The sequence below is a fragment of the Protopterus annectens genome, chromosome 1.part0 (assembly GCF_019279795.1).
Source record: "Protopterus annectens isolate FY-2018-M chromosome 1.part0, PAN1.0, whole genome shotgun sequence".
Taxonomy (NCBI): Eukaryota; Metazoa; Chordata; order Ceratodontiformes; family Protopteridae; genus Protopterus; species Protopterus annectens.
Genome location: NC_056725.1, coordinates 453,549,913 through 453,571,612, shown reverse-complemented (window position 1 = coordinate 453,571,612; position 21,700 = coordinate 453,549,913). Strand labels below are relative to the sequence as shown.

Genomic DNA, 21,700 nt, shown 5'->3' with positions numbered 1-21,700 from the left:
GCAAAGGGGAAAGTCATTGGGTTTGTTTTATGTATTGCTGTGCACTGTCTTCGCCACCTCTTGATGCTGGAGATTGCCACTGTCTGCCTCTATATGATCCTTGAGATTGTCCTCTGCCCCTTGCGCGTCTGTATCTACCTCTTTGGGGCTTGTCCGTGGCTGGAAAGGACCAGTTTTTTGAAGGCCAATTTCTACTAAAACGTGGTGGTTGTACCTGTAGAAAAGCCTTAACAGTTTGCATAGATTTAGCTTTTTCTTCCATTTTCCTTAATATTTCCTCAGCATTAGTACCAAATAATACATCCTTTTGTAAAGGAGCATCTAGTAATTTTGCTTTGGCATGATCAGGCAAGGTTTGTTCCCTAAGCCAGGCATGTCTACGAATGACTGATCCTGTAAACTGCAGCTCTACTTGAGGCCTCTAGAGCATCATAACCACATTGTAAGGTGTGCTTACCCACTTGTTCTGCACTATGCATCATATCCTGTAACTCCTTCAGATCTGGTTGTTCAGGTTGTGACATTTTATTCTTTAATTGTGATAACAGAAACTGCTGATATTTAAGCATATGGAACTGACAATTTAAGGCCCTCATGGCTAGGGTGGCCGAGGTATATACCTTTTTTCCCCACCTTTCTAAGGATCTAGACTCTCTTTCGGAAGGTAATGGGTTCTTAGCAGTAGAGGCCTTCATTCCCTTGGGGCCCTGAGAAATGGTTTCTGGGTCAGCATTATGGCTTTTGTAAAGAAATTGGTGAGAGTTAGGAACTCTGTAGTACCTATCAGGCTTGACTGGGGCTGGAGGCAGGGAATCCGGATTAAGGCAAGCCTCCGAATAAACATCATCAAGTATGTCCAAGACAGGAGGTATAGCCAGAGGTCTGTGCTGAGGTAGCAGTAGAAATTCCCTAAACCTTTTCTTGGAATCTGAAAAATCCTGGCCTTCCCAATGGAAGTGTTCCCTCAAGGTATGCAAGGTTTCCCCAAATGAGAAATCCTCTGGGGGGGATACAGAAGGAATGGACTGTTCTGCATCAGAATCTTCAAAAGGGGAGTACGAATGCTCCTCTTCATCAGAATGTTCTGAAATAATGGAGCCCTGGTCAGAAGAGGGAGATTCTTCCTCCACTCTGGGTCTCTTGTCTGGTGGGGGTTCGGAACCCCTGATAAGAGTAATTAAATCCTCAGCCATTTTGAGCATCTGTTTTTTAGGCATGGGGCCTGGAGATGGGCCCTGTGCAACAGGCCTCTGGGAGTACATGGCTGATTTAGACTTAGTAAGGCCTTGATGGAAAAGGAAGAAGAAGGTCTGAAGACACCATGGGTGGAAGTAGACCTGTCAACATTAAGAGGCTCAACACTCACAGTGGCTTCAGTAGCTGTAGTCAGGGTGTGGGCCGAGGAACCTGCGGTCTCGGTTACAGAGGACACCGCCAGAGAAGTGTCGTCGGTAGTCAGGGGCTGCGTAGGCGCCTCACTGAGAACCGGACCATGTGCAGCCGGTTTTGGCGTGGTGTCGGTGGAGACCGCAGGCCTCGCGTGTCGGTCTTTGTCCTTGTGTTTTTTGGACAAAACGGTAGTCGGAGTCTCCGACGACATTTTATAGTCAAAAGCTTTACCAAAAAAGTGCTGGGCGAACTCCGCCCAACGCTTAATAGTGCGTTTAGTAAAAGTAGCACAAAAGCGACAGCCCAAGACGTCATGGTCTGGGCCTAAACAAGGAATACAGAGGGAATGGAAATCCTTATGCGGTATTTGCTTCCCGCAAGAAATACAATTGTTAACTTTGTCTGACATCGGTCTGAGGCAAGAAAAGTTTCCCCAACGGGGTACTTAGCTTTAAAGAAGACTTCATTTTCCAAATTTTCGTAATTTCAGGAGCTGGCCGACCGGCACTTGCGAACTGCTTCTGCTTCGGGCACCGCGCGGCAAAAAAGACTGAAGAAAATGGCGTCGGCTGTGTCTTATATACCCCTGTCGCACTGACGTCAGGGAAGAAGGCGACAACAACCGACGCCGGACCTAGACTTTGGAATTCGGCCGACCGAGGACCCGCCTGACGGCAGGAGAACCCATCTGTAATGACTGCAGCTGTATGCACGATGAACATCCAATGCTGCCTTGGCCAGCAGGAGGTCGCCAACAATATTTTTTGGTTTGTCTCAACTGATTTTCAGGAGGACTTTCTGAATTAATGGAAAGGGAGGAAAGGCATACAGAAAACTTCCCTAACATGAAATGTTGAATGCATCTACTCTCCAAGTTAGTGGGGAGTAGGTCTTGGAGCAGAAGGTCTGCAGTTGTCTTTTCTGGGGGGAGGCAAGCAAATCTACTTGGTGTGCCCCACTGGTGGACAATATCTAGAAAGACATTCCTGTCCAGCATTCATTCATGATTTTATAAGGGTGTCCCGCTGAGAAGGTCTGCTTGTTTGTTGCCCTGCGAGGGGATGTAGGACACCTGCAGGGACATGTTGTGTTGTGAGGCTAGGTCCCAGATTAGTAAGGTTAGTCTGCAAAGGTGGTACGCTTTTGTCCTTCCCTGCTTGTTGAGGTACCATATAACTGTGGTGTTTTCTCTTATTATTTGGAGAACACCTGGTGGTAGGAGTAGAAGGAAGGCTTTCAGTGCCAGGAGGACTGCTGTCATTTCCCTCACGTTGATGTGTTTGTTCTTTAAGGAAGGGTGCCACTTTGCTTGAACCCTGTAGTTTGCCATTGTGGCTCCCATCCTAAGTCTGAAGCATTTGTATGAATGAACTGGTTTGGGAGAGGTACTGCAGCAGAAGGGCTAGATTCACCTGAACTTGCTGAATTCACCAGTTTAATTCTGACTGTAGGCAGGGCAGCAGAGTGATTTCCTGCTCTAGAGTATGTTGGTGCTGTGACCATACATTTTTTTAGATACCACTGTAGCTTTCGCATGTGCATTCTGGCTAGTGATAGCATGGAGATGATGGCTGCCATTAGACCCAGGGTCCATAGCAATTGCCTTGCAGTTATTTGCTGGGTCTGCAGCAGGGACTTTGAACTGGGAGATCAGGCAGCTGACATTGTTCTGGGGAAGAAAGGCTTTCAGTATGTTTGTTTTGATCCTGCAACCCAGAAATATTTTGTCTTGCTCTGGGGTCAAGGAGGATTTGGGAGGTTGAAGGTGAAGCCCAGTCTGAACACTAGATGGATTAACAGGGTTTCCCTTGCAGTCTGATAGGATCAGGATGTCATCCAGGTAGGGGGAAATCTGGATCCCTTGTGCTCTGAAACAGGTTATGGCAGGTGCCAGGCACTTTGTGAACACTCTGGGTGTGGTGGACAAACCAAAGGGCAATGCAGTAAATTGGAAGGGAGAGGAGGTCCAGAAAAACTTAAGAATTTTCTGAGGGAAGGTAGAATGGGGTAAGTGCAGATAGGCTTCTTTCAGGTTGAGTGTGGCCATGAAAGCCTGGGCTGGTATGAGAGGGAGTAAATTTGGTAGGGACAACTTTCTGAAGATGGGCACTTTTAAGAATAGGTTTAAGAAGGAAAAGTCTAGAATCAGTTTCCATGGTCCATCTTTTTTGGAGACCAGAAATAGTCTTGAACAGAAGCCCTTTCCTTCCTGTCCTGGAGGGATAGGTTCTATGGTGCCCAAGTTCAGAAGTTCTGTCAGAATCTGAGGGAAGAGGTGTCTCTGATTTCTTGGGGGGGAAAGGGACACCCCTTAAGGGTGGCCTTTCTTTCCAGGAGAGGAAGTATCCTTTTTGAATAATAGAACCCATTTGCCTGTGGTGATGGTTTTCGAAAAGGGGAGGCAGTGGGAGAGGCAGGCGGAAAGGGGAAGGAGGGCATGGCAGTCACGCATTGTTGAGGCCTCCTTTATCTTGAAAGGGCTGTCTAGAGGGGGGCTGAGAGACAGCTGGCCTGGAAGGGGTCCTTCTGGCTCCTCTTCTGTGTCTGGAAGAGATAGGTCCAGTTGGGGCAGGGTTTCTTCTGACAAAGGTTGCTTTGGCAGGGTAATTCTTGTAATATTTAGGAATAGGGGACACCATAAGATGTGTGATGTCTTGTAATTCCTTACTCTTTTCCTGCAGATTTCTGAATAGGTCTGCTGACTGTTTACCAAACAGGAAATCAGGGTCCAAAGGGGCATCTAAGAATTTAGACTTGAAGTCTTCTGGTAAGTGTTGCAAACGAAGCCATGAATATTGCCTGAGTATAGTGGCAGATGCTGCAGAGTGTGCAGAGGCCTCTGCAGCGTCATAACTGCATCTAATGGGAGTGTCTGGCTACTTGGACAGACAGAGATAGTTTGGAAGAAATGTCCGACTTAGTGGGGCAGTCTGGAGTAGCAGCCAGCAGAGTAGTGGCATGAGAGACCAGGTCCAGAGCATATTTGGTCATATGGGTTTGATAGCTGATGGCTCTAAAGGCCAATGTGGAAGAGGTGTAAACCTTCTTTCCACTTTTATCCATTGTTTTGCTGTCTTTGTCTGTAGGTAAGAGATATGCAGAAGGAATGATTCTGGACTGTTTATCTGGTGAAATGGCAATCACAGCAGAATCAGCCAGGGCAGGTGTCAGTAGACATTTCTGGTTATCAGGCACCTTAGCCTCTTAGGGGCAGGTGGCTGAGAATCTGGTGTCTTTGATGCTGAGGAAAAAGCATCTAAACAGGCAGGAATGACAGGTGGAATGGCAGAAGGGCAGGGAGATTCCACTTGTAATAGTTCAAAATACCTTTTTTGAGTATCAGACATTTGTGAGGTGTCCCATTTGAAGTATTCCTTCAGTTTAGTTACAGTTTTCCCAAAGGTAACATCCTCTGGAGGGGAGTCCCCATCAATGGATTCTTCATCTGGGGAATAATACCCTTGAGGAGAGGCTGTTTGGGATGTGTTTTTTTTCTATTCACTCTCTACTACCTACACTTTGAGACGTTTCCCTAAGAATCTACTTCTTTTACAAGTAGCATCTATTACAATCCATTAAGAATTTTGTATGTATAAGAAATTTGCTGAATGTGCTCTACTCTTGCCACAAATATTTTACTGCTATAGAACCTTTCTATTTTTGTATTTTTATAACTACAACTTAATTGTTTTCTCTATAGGGTATATATGTACAATTTTGTAATGCTGTATTAATCTTGTTTAACCTGCTACTTATTTTTTCTTTTTATGTATAACGTAACTGTGTTTTGTCTCTATGTGGAGCTTTTCTCCCCGGGCCTCTGCTGAAAATGGAAATATATCCAGTCAGACCAGCCCGGTACACAAATGTAAAATAAATAAAAGATACAGATTCATCTGAAGATGAATAATGGGTCTCTTGCTCTTCTTCCCTGTCTTATGAGGTTGGTGGTGGAAGAGAAGAGGCAGAGGCAGGCCTAGGGTTGAGGAGAGGAAGAGTAGATGGAAATGAGGCTGATGGCCTAGGGGCCATAAAGGCCTGCATCAAAGATGAGGTGAAGGGCTGCCAGTCAGGTAGGCCTTCGGCGGGTGTAGCCAGATGTTTGTTCTTTTGTTTCTTTTTGACTAAGGGGGACTTAGGTGTAGGCCTGGAACTGGATGCCTGGCTAAGGGCAGCTGTGTTGGGAGGAGGAATCCCGGTCGGAGGCTCGGCTGTGTCTGGTTACCCCTTGACCACAGCGGTAGCCGACGTCTGGGTTAGGTCCGGGGACATGCTAGTCGTAAACTGCGAAGCGGCTTCCTCAAAGGTCGCAGTAGAAGTTGATGGATCTGTCAGATGTCCCTCAACTCCTAAACTGGTAAGTGGCGGGGCATCTGAAAGCAGAGCGGCAGTGGAAGACGGCCTAGGAATCTTGGCTTTCTTTCACGGAGGTTCAGTCAGGGCTTCCGAGAGGAGATCCATCCTGAGTGCCAATTATTTACGTCATTGGTTTTCTAAGTAGAGATTAAGTGCAGCCCAACAGCTGCGTAGGGTCTTCGGAACAAAATACTGGCAGATAGAGCAAGAGTTGTGATCGTGCTCCAAGCTTAAGCAAAATACGCAGCAGTCATGCGTGTCTTTATGGGGTATCTGGTGTCCGCATTGGCATTTGCCCTTTTTTGCTGACATCAGCTAAAGATTACTACAACAAACCAAGCTTTAGCTACAGGTTAAAGAAAACCCCAACGGGGTACTTCGCTTTAAGACATCTTGCGGAGAAGGAGCGAAGCACACAATGTGACGGTCATCTGCGGCTGAAAAGTTCTGAGGTCTGTGCGTGCAGACATTACATTTAAGGTCCCTAGTTTACGGCCTTGCGTGTGAATACCCACGCAACTACAACAGCCAAGCTGAAACTTTTGTACAGGAGCTGATGTACGGGTCACCTGAGGAGGAAAATCCCACATAGAATACTGTAACATCAACATTTCTCAAAATAAACTAAAGGAAAATGTTGTATCATCAACTTACACCAATGCAGCCTGTAATAAGCCGCTTAAAATGGTCCTTCTTCCGTTTGTCAGCCATTTTCTGATGAGAGGGAGTTGCCAGTTTTGAGTCAAATTGCTCCAGTGAATCCTTATGAATTTCTGGGACTTGTTCCATAACTGTTTTCAGCTCTGGATACCTAGGTCGCTGTAAAAGAAAGAAAAAAAAAAGTGGAATCAATGTGTTATCAGTAAAGACCTGAAGTCATTACCAAAATACAGAAAACTGCTAACAATGGAGTGAGCAACTTACATTAAGCCACCACAAAATATGCAACCGCCAAATCACTAAATACGTGAAACTTGCGTAAATTACCAGAAAAATCCCATACAGTACTCCGTTTTTACTTGTGGGTAAGAGCCAAAGGTATTAAGAAACAACTCAAATACCATCAGGAAAATGAAAGTTATGTTCTTATCACATGAGTTTATCTTTGAAGGGCCCCCCTTATTTGCTGGGTCAGTGACAGGTTTCCATATACTCATATTCTTGATCTGGCACCTTTATCCTCAGAAGCTATTTGCATTGTGTTTGTCTTAAGATGCCAATAAAAAAAAAAAAAAAAAAAAAAGAGTCATGCAATGCACTAAAACAGGTCAAACACCTGTGAGCCCAACAATTTAACTCGATCACTGCATGAGTACAATTACTGCAAATCAAGAAAATCAATAAAGACTTGCTATCAATACCTTTCATATGAATATACTTGCCCAACTTAAAAGGGACGCAGCCATGGCTAGATGGACAAAGATGTCATATAAGCAGAACCAGGGTTGACTAGCAGCATAGATGCTGGAGGGACTGGACTTGGGGGTGGAAGTGGTAGTGGGGGAGTACTGGAATAAGTGGCTGATGCTGGCTTGTCCATCCTGGGGAAGGACACTACAAAATCGTTGCTACTGCATTGAGCTTAAGACCCAAGAGAGATTCATGCTTCAAACAGTACACTTCTTGGTTGGGAGACTGCACCTGCATGGAAGCGAGCATGGACGTCCTATAGGCAGTACCTGTGGAACTTGCAAAGCTGGAGCAGGGTGGGAGTTGGTTAGGGAACACTCCCAGACAGCAGTAAGATATTAAACAAGGAGAGGAGTTAGGTACAGCTGACAGCAGTGGGGATGAGGAGAAATAAAATGCTACACAAGCAGTTGACAGCAGGATGGTACTTTGGACCCAGTCAGAATGATCCCCAACCTACATCGACTAACCCTGTCACATCTAGCACTAAACCTTCTTGTAGGTGGGATGAGGGCTGGATAGAAAAAACAAGCAGTAACTCTTTTGCGGTAGAAACCAGTAGACAGCCAAAAGGTCAATGTATTGGCCCGATAGACAATAAAGCTTGGAGATGTGAAAATATACAGTAGATATATTCTTAAAAGTAGCACCAGAAGTAGCCTCCTTTTAATAGAGTAGCCTTTGACCACAGCATTTTCTAAAAAGTAGTAGACTGCATGATGCAAAGGATGCTTCAGCTAGCAAACAACCAGCCCTTCCCTCCCTGAAAACAAAGGTTACAGTTGTGTGACAAAAGTATACTTGCTTAAAATCTTACCATAACAGCAGATGTCCTTCTATTCACTGTTGCAGTATTCTTTACCTAAGGGATCTCTTGCCAATCTCCTGCCAAGGATAACCCAATGTCCGGCCAGTACAACAAAGCCTTCAGTACTTATAGCTGTCGCACATCACACTTATTGCTCCTTGCGCAAAGAGTAGGGCATAAAGATGACATACGGATGCGCACACACACACACACACACACACACACACACACACACACACACACAATTGAAAAGCCCCAGGAGGAACAAAAAGCCCTTAGGGACAAGAAGAAGATGTGCCTCCAGAAGGAGTAAAAGAAAGAAGATGACAAAGGACCCCTTGGCCAATAAAACTACAGGGCAACAGCTAAAATAAAGGGGGTAAGAGGGACGGAGCGAGCGAATACTGCGGCATTGAACAGAAGGATGTCTACTGTTATGGTAAGATTTTACACAACCGTACTATGTCTTTCTGTATCACTGTTGCAGTATTCTTTATCTAAGGGAGAGTAAATGAGCTCAGGAGAAAATGTGAGAGGATGAAGGCACAGAAGAGCCCTCTACAAACCTATGCAGAATAGCCTTAACAAAGCCTGCCCTGGCCCTGGAAATAACATCAAAGTTGTAATGCTTAATTAAAGTATGAACAGAGGACCAAGTAGCAGCCTCAAGGATGGAAATGGTATTCAAACAGTTGAAAAAAAGCACCAGAGGAAGCAAATGCCCTAGCAGTATATAAACCTTTACGGAAGATGAAAGGCATTTTTCATGAAAAGAATAAAAAAAAATGGCCTTAGAAATTCAAGAGGGGATGCTTTGCTTAGGAACAGCTAACCCAAAGTCCTTGAATGAAAAGAAATAAAAAGCTGCTCAGACTTGCAAATAACTATTTTTATTTAATATCTGAGCTGTCTATGCAAACCCAAAGTGTGAACACTGGGACTTCCAAGATGGCTCCCAGTGTGAAAACATAAACTCAGAGATGTCCAGTGGGCTTGTGTTTATGGATAAGTTTTAGTAAATGGCTAGTAGGTGTACTGCCTGGATGCCAGGAAAAAAGAAATACAGACCACCTGGAAAGAATCAGCTGCAAAAAGTGAGAAGAAACACTGACTGGAGAGAGTTCTGCGGCTTCTCAGCAAAACGTAATGCAACCTCCAGACATGACTTCCAGTAACCTAAAGGAAGATACAAGCCAACTGCACACAGACCTGGTTGAAATAAACAATACAGTGATGGAGTATATCAAAACAAACAAAAGGGTGGAAAAAATGGTAAACACTTTAAACAGATATTCAGATGAGGTGACAAACCTGCAAAAATCAGACACTCAAATGAAGAAAAGGCTGGCTGAATATGAGACTGTTCAGAAGAGATGTTTCAAAAAATACAGGACAGAGGACAGAGCCAGTAGGGAAAACTTGAGATTTTTAGCTATACCATGGAAGCTGGAAGGAACAGACTCCATAAATTTTATGAAAGCAGAAATAAGCAACTGGACTGGTATTCAACAGCAGAAGTTCTTACTTGAAAGGGCACATTGTGTGTATGCTCCAAACCAGGCTATGAGAAAGCAGTCCAGACCTTTAATAGGAAAGATGCAATCCTGACAAAAAAACGTGGCAGGAGGACAAAATACTAAAAATGGGAGACAGTAGTGTGTTTGTGGGGAAAGATTACTTGGTGTACACCAGGCAGAAGAGTAAATTCATTCCACTATTCAGGGAATGTTGAGGCACAGGTGTGAGATTCACACTGCTATATCCAGCTGTCTTCATGGTATTCTTCCTTGAAGGGACAAAATTATGTTTTGATGAAGTACATGCTAAGGAGGAAATACAAACGTTTGTCCAACAAAAACTGTGCTGTGAAACAGAAGGAGATTCTGCTTTTGTTCTTCTGGTAATAAACACCACAGAAGGACTGTACCTGTGAAACCTTGTCCAATGTTTCAACAGAAAATGTTGGGAGGGAAGGAAGGGAGCATGAAAGTTGACTAGAAGAACTGAGAGTACATTTGAAATTAAGCAGAGACAGGATTTCGGAGATGGAGATGAACAGTTAACATCAGTAGCAATGTGGGATTCCAATGCAATAATTATATATGTAGACATAACAGAACAAGAAAATCTGGGAATGCTGGACTTTTTCAGAATTTGTTGGACTTATGGGGGACAAGTACATGCCCTTCTTCATATCATTAATGAATGGAAAAATACTTTGTGGAAGGGAAGTGAGGGGAAAAAGTTAACTAAGTGAAGAAACCATTTTTTCTTAATAGTACTATTTTTGTGGTGTATGGTTTTATTTGCATGGCATAAAGTAATGTTTTCTCTGTTATTTTTAAGTGTAAAGGCAACTGTAAATAGGTGCTGCTGTTTTTTTTCTCCCCGTTCTTTCTCCCTTCTCCTTTTCTTCTTCGGTTTTAAGAAATAGACGCACTGCAGTGTAAAAAAACAGCCTTGTTAATAGAGCATGACAAAAGAAAAATTAATGTCCTTTATTTCATGCTTGCATGGGTGAATGACTGGATTAAAGACCTTAGACTGATTTAGTAACAATACTAAGAATAAGCAAGTAAATGAAAAAAAATATTAAATAGAAGACTTTTTTCTAGCAAATTAATGTATGCTTAGTAGCAAATCTTTGTCTGGCCCTCATGTCTCCATGGAAACAATCTGATGCAGAGAAACTGACTGCCTGGTTCTCATCTCTCCACGGACATAATCTAATAATGAGACATTCGGCTGTCTGGTTGTCATGTTTCCATGGAGACAATGAGAGAGACAGAAACTGGTTACAGTCTGGGGGAGAGTGACTGGCTGGGAGGAAAAAGAGAAACTGGCTAGGAGGCAATGTTCTCTGAAAGCATTCAGGGGGTTTCCCAGCTGGGAGAGCTATACAGATAAGATAAAACCAGTTAGCATTTAGTAGAAGCACAGGCTGCACCATGTGTTTTAGCATGAATAAAGGAAAGTTGTGTAAAAACTTACCATAACCATAGATGTCCTTCTCTTCCATGTTGCAGTATTCTAGTAGTGGGTTTTACCCTTTTTTCGTTCAGCTTGTCCGGCAAGGTTTCCAAAGCTTTTCCAGTCCCTCTTGGTGCGGACATCAGCCGTTTAGGCAGGTACATGGGCCATAAAGGTGACGTCTGTATGCACCAGCCCTAAGAACATAAAATAAAGCCCCAGACGGAACCAGTCCTGAGGGACATAGCCTGTCCCTGAAGCTTGGAGAACAAGTGCATGGTTAAGAAGGGGGATGGTGGGCGAGAAGGAATACTGCAACATGGAAGAGAAGGACATCTATGGTTATGGTAAGTTTTTACACAACTTTTCTATGTCCTTCTATTTTAATGTTGCAGTATTCTAATAGTGGGTGAATACCAAAGCTTATTATGGGTTGTGGGGTGGCCTGGTAGAGAACTCCAGGAATCCATGCAGGACAGCCCTGGCTCTGGAAATACGGTCCAGTTTGTAGTGTCTGGTGAAGGTGTGTACAGAGGACCACGTGGCTGCTTCCAGAATGGAGTTAGTGTCCAGGCCTTTGAAAAATACACCAGAGGAGGCCATAGCTTTTGTGGAGTGGGTCCTGATACTGCCTGAAAGCGTTTTCCCATGGTATGTGTAGCAAAAGGAGATGGCCTTGGCAATCCAGGAGGAAATAGTCTGTTTGCCTACAGTCTTTCCCGGAGCGCTGGGGTGTAAGGAGACAAACAGTTGGTCTGATTTGTGAAGAGATTTAGTTTTATGCAAATAGAATCTGAGTTGTCTGTGGACATCTAGGGAATGAAGGACTCACCATCTCCCTGAAGGTTAGGGAAGAAGGTACACAGATGGATAGCCTGATTTAAGGAAAGGTCATTGACTACCTTGGGGGAGTAGGAAGGATTCATCCTTAGGGTGATCTTGTCCAGATGGAAAACCAGGAAAGGTGGGATAGACATAAGGGCTTGAAGCTCTGATATCCTTCTGGCTGATGCCAAAGCTACTAACAGGACTGTTTTCTACGTGCAAAACTTTCAGGCGGCCTTGTCAGCCGGTTTCAAAGGGTGGCAAGGTGAGTTTTTCTAGCACATAAGTAAGATCCCAGGGAGGAGGGGATGGTTTCAGGGGAGGCCTTAGGTGCAGAACCCCCTTCAGGAACAGTTTTGGCTGGTAATCTGGATGCCATCAGGGGATCCATAGGCAGGCAGAAATGGCAGACAGGTGTGCTTTTAAGGAGTACAACAAGCATGCCTTCAGGAGTAAACACAGGTAGGACAGAATCAGAGGCAAGTTGCTGAACAGCGGCTCCATCTGTCTCTTATGACACCAGAAGGAAAACTTTACATTTGTGTTGGGTTTCTTGGCCTCATGAAGGACTGAAAACACATCTTCTTTGTACAGGTGTCTAAAGGGGACCAGAATCCTATCCGCCACAGGGAGAGGTGCACAGACAAAGTACAGTTGTGTACACTTACCATAAATGTAGATGTTCGAGTGTATTCACTGTTGCAGTTATTACATTTGGGTAATCTGCTGGCAGCTTGCCCGCAGTCACCCTGAATTCCAAAGTCTTGGGTCCTGCGTCAGTTGCTGTCTCCTCTTCCATGACGTCAGGTTGTCAGGGGGTATAAAACATGCAGCTGACACCATTTTCTTTAGTTTTTCTTTCCCCCAATGTCAGGTGCCCCTGAAAAGGATATATATATATATATATATATATATATATATATATATATATATATATATATATATATATATATATATATATGAACTTTACCTTCATCTACAAGCAAATACACCACACAGGTTGTAGAAGATAGAGAAGGAAAGATAAACTCCAGAATGACAGGGGGATGGTGGGAAGGTAACCTGGACTGCAACAGTGAATACACTCGAACAGCTACATTTATGGTAAGTGTACATAAAGTACAGTTTTGTACCTACCATAAATGTAGATGTCCGAACTGGATAGCATCTGCAGTCATAACAACTGGGTTGTCCTGTCGTCAGGCAGCCCTTCGGTCGGCCAGATTCCAAAGTCCGGGTCCGGCTTCGGCTGATGTCGCACTTCACCCGACGTCATCTCTGTTGGTCTTCGGGTATAAAGGCATCAGCCGACGCCATTTTCCTCAGTGTTTCTTGCCCCAGATGCCAGTTGCCCTCTTGGAAGGCTAAATTTTGGGTAAATGCCAATGTTTCCAAAAAGATAGAAGGCAAACACAAAAAATAAGCATGTATGTACATATATACAAACAAATACACCATAAGAGACTCCCCGCCAGCTAGCTATTAGGAGGGTAAATACCCTAGGAGTACCACAGAGGGAAGGAGGGAGGGTAATCCTGACTGCAGATGCTATCCAGTTCGGACATCTACATTTATGGTAGGTACAAAACTGTACTATGTCCTTCATGGATGCATCTGCAGTCATAACAACTGGGTAGAATACCATAGCCAACTAGGGAGGAGGAAGAATAGATTATGGTGTGGATAGGATCCCTTGCAGTACAGCAGTGGCAAACCCTGCTCGGGATCTGGAATACAGAGGTAAATTATAATGCTTGGCAAATGTATGCACGGAGGTCCAAGTAGCCGCCTCAATAATGTCCTTGGTTGCCACTCCTCGTAAGAAGGCTGTGGTAGTGGCTGTTGCCCTTGTCGAATGAGGCCTTATGTTCTGTGGAATTGGTTTTCCATGAAAGGAGTAACAGAATCGTATGCAATTTCCTATCCATTTGGAGATTGTCTGTTTGGAAATCGCTTTTCCTTCCCTTCCTGTTGCATAGGCTACAAACAGCTGGTCAGTTTTTCTGTTACTTTTGTTCTGTCCAGGTAGTAGCGTAGCTGTCTATGTACATCCAAGGTATGCAGCATTCTTTCCCTCTGTTTTGTGGGTTTGGGAAGAAGGTAGGTAGGTGGATTGCCTGGTTTAAAGACACTCTGGATACCACCTTAGGCATAAATGTAGGATTAGTCCTCATGGACACTCTATCTTGGTGGAAGATTAGGAAGGGTTGTACTGCCATTAGGGCCTGAAGTTCAGAAACCCTTCTTGCTGAGGTTATTGCCAGTAGGAAAGCAGTTTTCCACGATAGATGCTGCAGGTCTGCTGTTGCTGCTGGTTCAAAAGGTGAGTGTCAACTTTTCCAGCACAAAGTTCAAATCCCAAGCTGGCAATGGTGGTTTCCTAGGAGGTTTTACATTCTTGATCCCTCTGAGGAACTGCCTGAGTAAAGGATGTGAAAAGACAGGTGGATCAAAGCTGTATTCTGCTGAAATAGCTGATGCATGTATCTTGATGGAGGAATAGGACAGGCCTGTATGTAGAAGCTCTGCCAAATACTCCAGAATGTTAGCAATGTCTATATTGGACACATCTTTTCCTCTTTCAGCACTCCAAAGGACAAACCTTTTCCATTTTCCTGCATAGTTCCTTCTTGTTGAAGGTCTGCGGGCTTCAAGGATAATGTCTTTAACCCTTTGGGAAAGCTCTGGATTAGTTGCTGCTAAGTGATATTCCATGCAGTCAGTTGCAAAGTTTTTAGGTTTGGATGCATGATGCTGTAGTTGTTCTGGGTTAACATCAAAGGCATCAGGGGTATTGGCCATATTTTGTCCCGAGACATGCTCCTCAGCAATGGGTACCAGTGTTGTCTTGGCCAGTTTGGAGCTATGAGGGTTATCCTTGGACGTTCCTCCTTGATTTTTAGTAATACCTTGTGTATCAAGGGAAGAGGTGGGAATGCATATGCTGTCAGACCTTTCCAGCTGAAGGAGAGCGAGTCCACTTTCCATGCAAGTGGGTGGAACGCCCTTGTGCAGAATTTTTTGAGCTGGTGATTGAGAGGGGAAGCGAATAGATCTATCTGTGGCATTCCCCATTTCTTTGAGATGGCCTTGAAGATGTCCAGGTGTAGCATCCATTCGTGAGCATCCGAGGTGGTTCTGCTTAACATGTCTGCTAGAGTATTCTCCTTTCCTGGTACGAACATTGCCTGTAACTGGATGTTGTAGCTGAGCGATAGGTTCCAAAGTTCCAAAGTCATACTGCATAGGGGTATGAATGAGTGCCTCCCTGTTTGTTGATGTACCACATGACTGTGGTGTTGTCTGTCCTTATCATCAAATGTCCTGCTTTGAGGAATGGTCTTTTTGGATTGCCAGCTTTACTGCCAGCATTTCTTTTAGGTTGATGTGCAAATGGAGCTGGTCCTGTGTCCACAATCCTTGTATGCATTTGTCCAGCATGTGAGCCCCCCATCCTATGTCTGAGGCGTCTGTTGTGATGGTTTGGCTTGCTTGATAGTTGTGGAAAGGTAGGCCTGGATTTGACTGGCATGCTTGAGCCCACCATAGGAACTCCTGTTTTAGGCATGGGATTAGAGGAATTTCTGCATCTAGGCTGTGCCTGTGTTGGGACCATAAATTCTTTAGGTACCACTGTAGTTTTCTCATATGTAGTCTGGCATGTGGAACCAAGATTATGCAGGATGCCATGAAGCCCAAGGCCTGTAGAACTTTTCTTGCTGTTAGCTTGTTCTGTTTTGTTAGTGCCAAGAAGTAAAGAGGGAGTTCTTTTGTTTTTCTGCAGTTAGGAATGCCATTTGTTTTACTGTGTCCAATTCCGCGCCCAAGAATGTCCTTGTTTGGGATGGTATCAGCCTTGACTTTTGTAGATTGACTGTGTATCCCAGTGCTTGTAGCAAGTAAATGACCCTTTGTAAATCTGTTGTCAGCTTGCTTTTGTTGTCCGCCTGTAGCAGACAGTCGTCCAGGTATGGAGAAATTTGGATTCCTGTAGTCTGCAGTGAGCGATTACTGATGGCAGGCATCTTGTGAATACTCTGGGCTGTGTAGATAAGCCAAAGGGCAATGCTGAGAATTGATAGTGCTCTGATCCTGCAAGAAATCTGAGGTATCTTCTGCAAATTGGTCGTATGGGGACGTGCAGGTATGCCTCCTTGAGATCTAGAGTTACCAGCCAGCACTCCTTGCCCAGCATGGGAAGAAGTTGCTGGAGGGTCAGCATTTTGAATTTTGGGACAATGATGAATGTATTTAAGATGGACAGGTCGAGAATAGGTCTCCAGCTTTTTCCTTTCTTGGAACTAGGAATAGTCTGGAGTAGAATCCTTTGCCTTGTTCTGTTATTGGCACTTTTTCCACAGCTCTCATCTTTGTTAGTTGCATTATCTGCTGTAGAGCTTCTGTTTTTTGATTTGGAGGCAGGTTTGGCATTCCTCTTTTGACTGGTAAAGTGTGGAAGTGGAACCGGTATCCTTGGTCTATGGTTTGCAGAATCCACTTGTCTTTTGTGATATAGTGCCAGTTTTTTGAAAATAAGGTTAATTTTCCGCCTAATGGTGCTGCTATTTGTTCCCTGGTAGGCGGAGTTAGAATCAAGTCACTGTGCTGGTGTACTGGCAGTGGCTGTGTCTGTGCCTCTGTTATTACCTTGCCACTGTCGTCCTCTGTAGGCACCCCCTCTGGATTGATTTCTGCCTCTGGGACGTCTATTACTGCCCCTTTGGGATCTTGTGGAGTCAGGAAAGGACCAATTTTTTGCAGGCCAGTTCCTGCTAAACCTTGGGGGTTGAACCTGCAAGAAATCTTTAACTGTTTGTACAGATTTTGCCTTTTCTTCCATTTTCTTCATTACCTGTTGGGCAGGTGTACCAAACAAACTGGCCTTATCCATAGGTGCATCTAATAACTTAGCTTTAACATGATCCGGAAAGACCTGTTCCTTCAGCCATGCATGTCTTCTTATCACTGTGCCAGTCATGGCTGATCTAAATGAAGCCTCCAGTGCATCATAGCCACATTTTAAGGAATGGTTACTAACCTGTTGTATGTTATTTACCATTTCTAATATATATTTCTTATCTATAGAGTCATCAGAGGATAGCTTTTTAGTTAACTGATCAAGCATAAACTCTTGGTATTGTATCATGTGAAACTGACAATTTAAAGCTCTAGCTGAGAGAGTAGCAGAGGTGTAAACCTTTTTGCCCCATCTGTCTAAAGACCTGGCTTCCCTTTGAGAAGGAATAGGGTTTTTTGCTGTGGTCGAGGCTGCTGCCTTAGGCCCCTGGGATATGGTTTCGGGGTCTGCAAGTGGGGCCTTGTATAAGTGGTGATGAGTGTCTGGAACCCTGTAAAATCTGTCTGGTTTGACAGGGGCTGGAGGTAAGGAATCTGGTGCAGTGCAGACATCATTAAATGCATCGTCCACAACAGAGAGAACAGGAGGTATAGCTAAAGGCCTGTGTTGTGGTAGGTGCAGAAAAGTCCTAAGTCTTTTTCTGGAATCTGAGAAATCCTGTTCCTGCCATTGGAATTGTTCTCGCATGGCATGTAAGGTTTCCCCAAAGGAGAATTCTTCTGGTGGAGAAGCAGCTGGAATGGATTCTTCAGCATCTGAGTCTTCATAATTGGAGAAATGAGCCTCTGGCTGGTCTGTAATATCAGAGTCCTCCGCGGAATCATCAGAGGACACAGGCTCGGGGCTCTGCTCTAGGTCTCTTTTCTGGGGCTGAGAGGCCCTGTCTGGGTGAGATTGAGATCCCTAATTAAGGATATTAAATCCTCTGCCAGAGTAAGCATTTGTGAACTAGAAGTGGGCCTAGTAGAGGGGGGCTTAACAGGCACTGATTTAGTAGATTTGGCTGCTTTAGCCCTGACAAAGGCCTTAATAGACATGGCTGCAGGAGGCCTAGCAGCACCACGTGCTGGGGTAGAGACATCCAAAGGGATGGTGTCTGATAAGTCACTAGTAACCACTGAAGGTAAGATTTCTGAGGCCGTTTCAAGTAAGGTAGCAGGAGCCTCAGTAGTAGTCATTGATTCAGCTGTGCTTTGATCAGTTTTCTCGGTTTCGCCGAAACCGAGACACTCGCGTTTGCTTAACCATGGTTTCGCCGAAACCGCGGACCGCGAGTGTCGGTCTTTCTTTGCGTTTTTAACAATCTGGGTAGTCGGAGGATCCGACGGCATAATGTACGCAAAATCTGAGCCGAAAAACTGTTCAGCAACTCCGACCGGCCTAAGCGTCGCCGGTTGAATGAGGCACAGGCTGAACAGGCTGCTACGTCGTGGTCTGGGCATAAACAAGGCAAACAGTAAGAGTGGAAATCTTTATGAGGTATTTGTTTCCCACAAGTTAAACAGTTATTGACTTTTTCTGACATCGGCTGAGGCAAGAAAGAGTCCCCAACGGGGTACTTAGCTTTTAGAAGTCTTCGAAGTAGTATTCGGAAGTAGTAATCTCTGGATCTGACCGACCGGCACTTGCGAACAGCTTCTGCTTCAGGCGCCACGCGGCAAGAAAGACTGAGGAAAATGGCGTCGGCTGATGCCTTTATACCCGAAGACCAACAGAGATGACGTCGGGTGAAGTGCGACATCAGCCGAAGCCGGACCCGGACTATGGAATCCGGCCGACCGAAGGGCTGCCTGACGACAGGACAACCCAGTTGTTATGACTGCAGATGCATCCATGAAGGACATCTGTCCTATGTTCTTCATGTTTCACTGTTGCAGTCATTACATTTGGGTAGAATCCCAAAGCTATGATTGGGGGGCTGGAGCTAAACAGCATTAGGAGCAGCAATAAGGCCCTGCAGAACTGCAGTGGCAAAGCCTGCTCTGGATTTAGAGTAAAGAGGCAAATGATAATGCTTTGTAAAGGTGTGAACAGAACTCCAAGTAGCAGCCTCTAGAATGTCTTTGGCTGAGACTCCCCTTAGAAAGGCTGAAGTAGCTACAGCTCTGGTGAAATGAGACCTAATGCCCTTGGGCACAGGTTTACCATGGTGTAAGTAGCAGAAACTGATGCAGTGGCTTATCCACTTTGAAATTGTCTGCTTTGAAAAAGCCTTGCCCTCTGATCCTGCAGCATATGTCACTAGTAATTGCTCAGTTTTTCTTAGAGCTTTAGTCCTGCTCAAGTAGAATCTTAGTTGTCGGTGTATGTCCAAGGAATGCAGAATTCTCTCCCCCTTGTTCTGCGGATTTGGATAAAAGGTTGGCAGATGAATTGTTTGATTAAGAGCCACACTGGAAACCAACCTAGGCATAAAAGTAGGACTTGTCCTCAGAGATACCCTGTCTGGGTAAAATATGATAAAAGGCTCTACAGCCATGATGGCCTGTAGCTCTGAAACTCTTTATGCTGAAGTAATTGCTAGAAGCAGAGCTGTTTTCCATAAGAACTTTATATCAGCGGTAGCAGCTGGTTCAAATAGAGGCAGGGTGAGCTTTTCTAACACATAATTGAGGTCCCATGCAGGCAAAGGTGATCTTCTAGGAGGCCTTAAATTTTTGGCTCCTCTAAGATACTGCTTTAGTAAACGATGAGAAAAGATTGGTGGCTCTGTATTGTAATGAGCCGAAATGGCAGAGGCATGGATTTTAATTGATGAGAAAGATAGGCCTTTGTCAAGCATCTCAGTTAAGTATTGCAATATCTGAGGAATATTTGGTTCTGCTGTATCAGCTCCTTGTGCTCGATTCCAAGCACAGAATCTCTTCCATTTGTCAGCATACGATTTTCTAGTACTAGGCCTACTGGCTTCCAAAATGACATCCATCACAGCTTTACTCAGAGGTGCTGTTTGTATGACTACATGATCAGCCATGCTGCCAGGTTCAGAGTTTGTAGTTGATTGTGCAGGATCTGATTGTTTGCTGGGACAGTAGTTGTGGTCTTTGACGGAAGGTCAGAGCTGGGTATTGAGACAAGTTCCTTAGGATTGGGTACCAGTATTGACGGGGCCAGTCCGGGGCAATTAGTATCATCTTTGGTTTCTCTTGTCTGACTTTTAGGAGGACCTTGGGGAGAAGAGGCAGAGGAGGAAAGGCGTAAACTGACAGGTTTTTCCAGCTGAAGGATAGGGCGTCCACTTTCCATGCTTGTCTGTGATAAGTCCTTGTACAGAATCTTTTCAATTGATGATTTTGAGGAGAGGCAAATAGATCTATGTCTGGGCTCCCCTATTTCTCTGTTATCATGCTGAGGACTTGTGGATTTAGTTTCAACTCATGAGGGTCCATAAGGTTTCTGCTTAAATCGTCTGCCAGAGTGTTTTGTTTTCCTGGCAGGAATGGAGCTTGAAGATGTATTTGGCAGGTCAAACCTGTGTTCCACAGTGCCATGGCTAATCTGCAGAGGGGGTATGAGTGTGCCCCTCTTGCTAGTTTATGTACCACATGACTGTGGTGTTGTCCATCTATCAGTAGTTGTCCTGGATGAAGTAAGTCCTTGAAGTCTGTTAGGGCATTTTGAACAGCTAGCATCTCTTTCTGGCTGATATGCAGATGCATTTGTTTTGGTGACCATATGCCCTGAATGCATCTTCCTGCCATGTGGGCCCCCCAGGCATAATCTGATGCTTCTATTGTCATGGTTTGGCTGGCAGGGGGTGGAGTGAATGGCTGTCCCATGTTTTGGTGACATGCCTTTTCCCACCATAGAAACTCCTGTTGCAGGCAGGGAATGAGAGGAATCATCGTTTCCAGACTGTGAGAATGTTGACTCTATAAACTTTTTATGTACCATTGAAGTTTGCTCATATGCAGTCTTGCATATGGAATCAGTAGTATGCAGGAGGCCATGAAGCCCAGAGCCTGCAGAATTTGTCTTGCAGAAGACTGGGTTTTTATTGCCATCAGTATGAAGTAAGTAGTCAGCTGCCTTTGCTTGTCTGGCGTGAGGTAAGCCATCTGGGCAAATGTATTCAAGCTTGCACCCAGGAATGTTATCTTTTGAAAGGGTACCAGTTGTGATTTATTTTCGTTTATTGTGTACCCTAGGCATGTTAAAAGCCTTTTCACAAATGCCAGGTGTCGAAGAAGAATGTCCTTGTTCTCCTCTTGAATGAGACAGTCATCCAAGTAAGGATATATTTGTACACTTCTTTGTCTGCAAAATGCAATTACTGGTGCCAGGCACTTTGTAAAGACCCTGGGCACAGTAGATAAGCCAAAGGGCAGTGCAGAGAATTGGTAATGCATTACGCCAGCCTTGAATCTGAGGTATCTTCTGCATGATTGTCTCATTGGGACATGCAGGTATGCCTCTTTTAGGTCTAAAGTCACCAGCCAAGCATTCTTGCCCAGCATGGGCAGAAGCTGCTGCAAAGTCAGCATTCTGAATTTTGGAATGTCCAGGTATGTGTTCAAAATCAATAAATCGAGTATTGGCCGCCAGGCCTTGTCCTTTCCGGGTACCAAGAATAGTCGAGTAAAAACATTGTCCTTTTTCCTGTTCTGGTACTGTCTGAATAGCCCCCCATATCCATGAGGGACGTCACCTGTTTCTGTGCCTGTGCCCATTGATTTTTTTTTTTATCAGATCTGGCCAACCATTTGCCAGTGGCAGAGTGTGGAAATGGAATTTGTATCCCTGTGATACGATGTTTAGTACCCACTTGTCCTGGGTTATTAACTGCCGATTTGGGGCAAAAAGTGCTAATTTTCCCCCTTATGGGTGCTGCCAAAAGATATGTGCTTGGTGAAGACAAAGGAAAGTCATTGGGATTGCTTTCTGTAGGTTTGCGCTTTATCTCCTCCAGATTTGGAGGTGGAAGCGCCCCATTGCTTTGACCTGTATGAATCTTGCGCCTGGTATATGGAACCCTTAGAGCATCTGGATTTGCCCCTTTGAGCTCTGTCTGACACAGGAAAGGACCAATTTTTGGTATGCCAGTATCTACTGAATTTTGGTGGCTGCACTTGTAAGAAGTCTTT

The 21,700-nt window shown here is 44.6% G+C and overlaps 1 protein-coding gene across 2 annotated transcripts in view; it reads right to left on the bottom strand.

The window, feature by feature from the left end:
- XPO5 (exportin 5) overlaps nt 1-21,700 on the bottom strand; it is a 2,857,558-nt gene that overhangs the window by 180,402 nt on the left and 2,655,456 nt on the right. For both annotated transcript variants that reach the window (XM_044060355.1, XM_044060360.1), the window contains exon 30: nt 6,400-6,564. In XM_044060355.1, the coding sequence (XP_043916290.1) occupies nt 6,400-6,564 (165 nt within the window). The remainder of the gene's footprint in view (nt 1-6,399; nt 6,565-21,700) is intronic.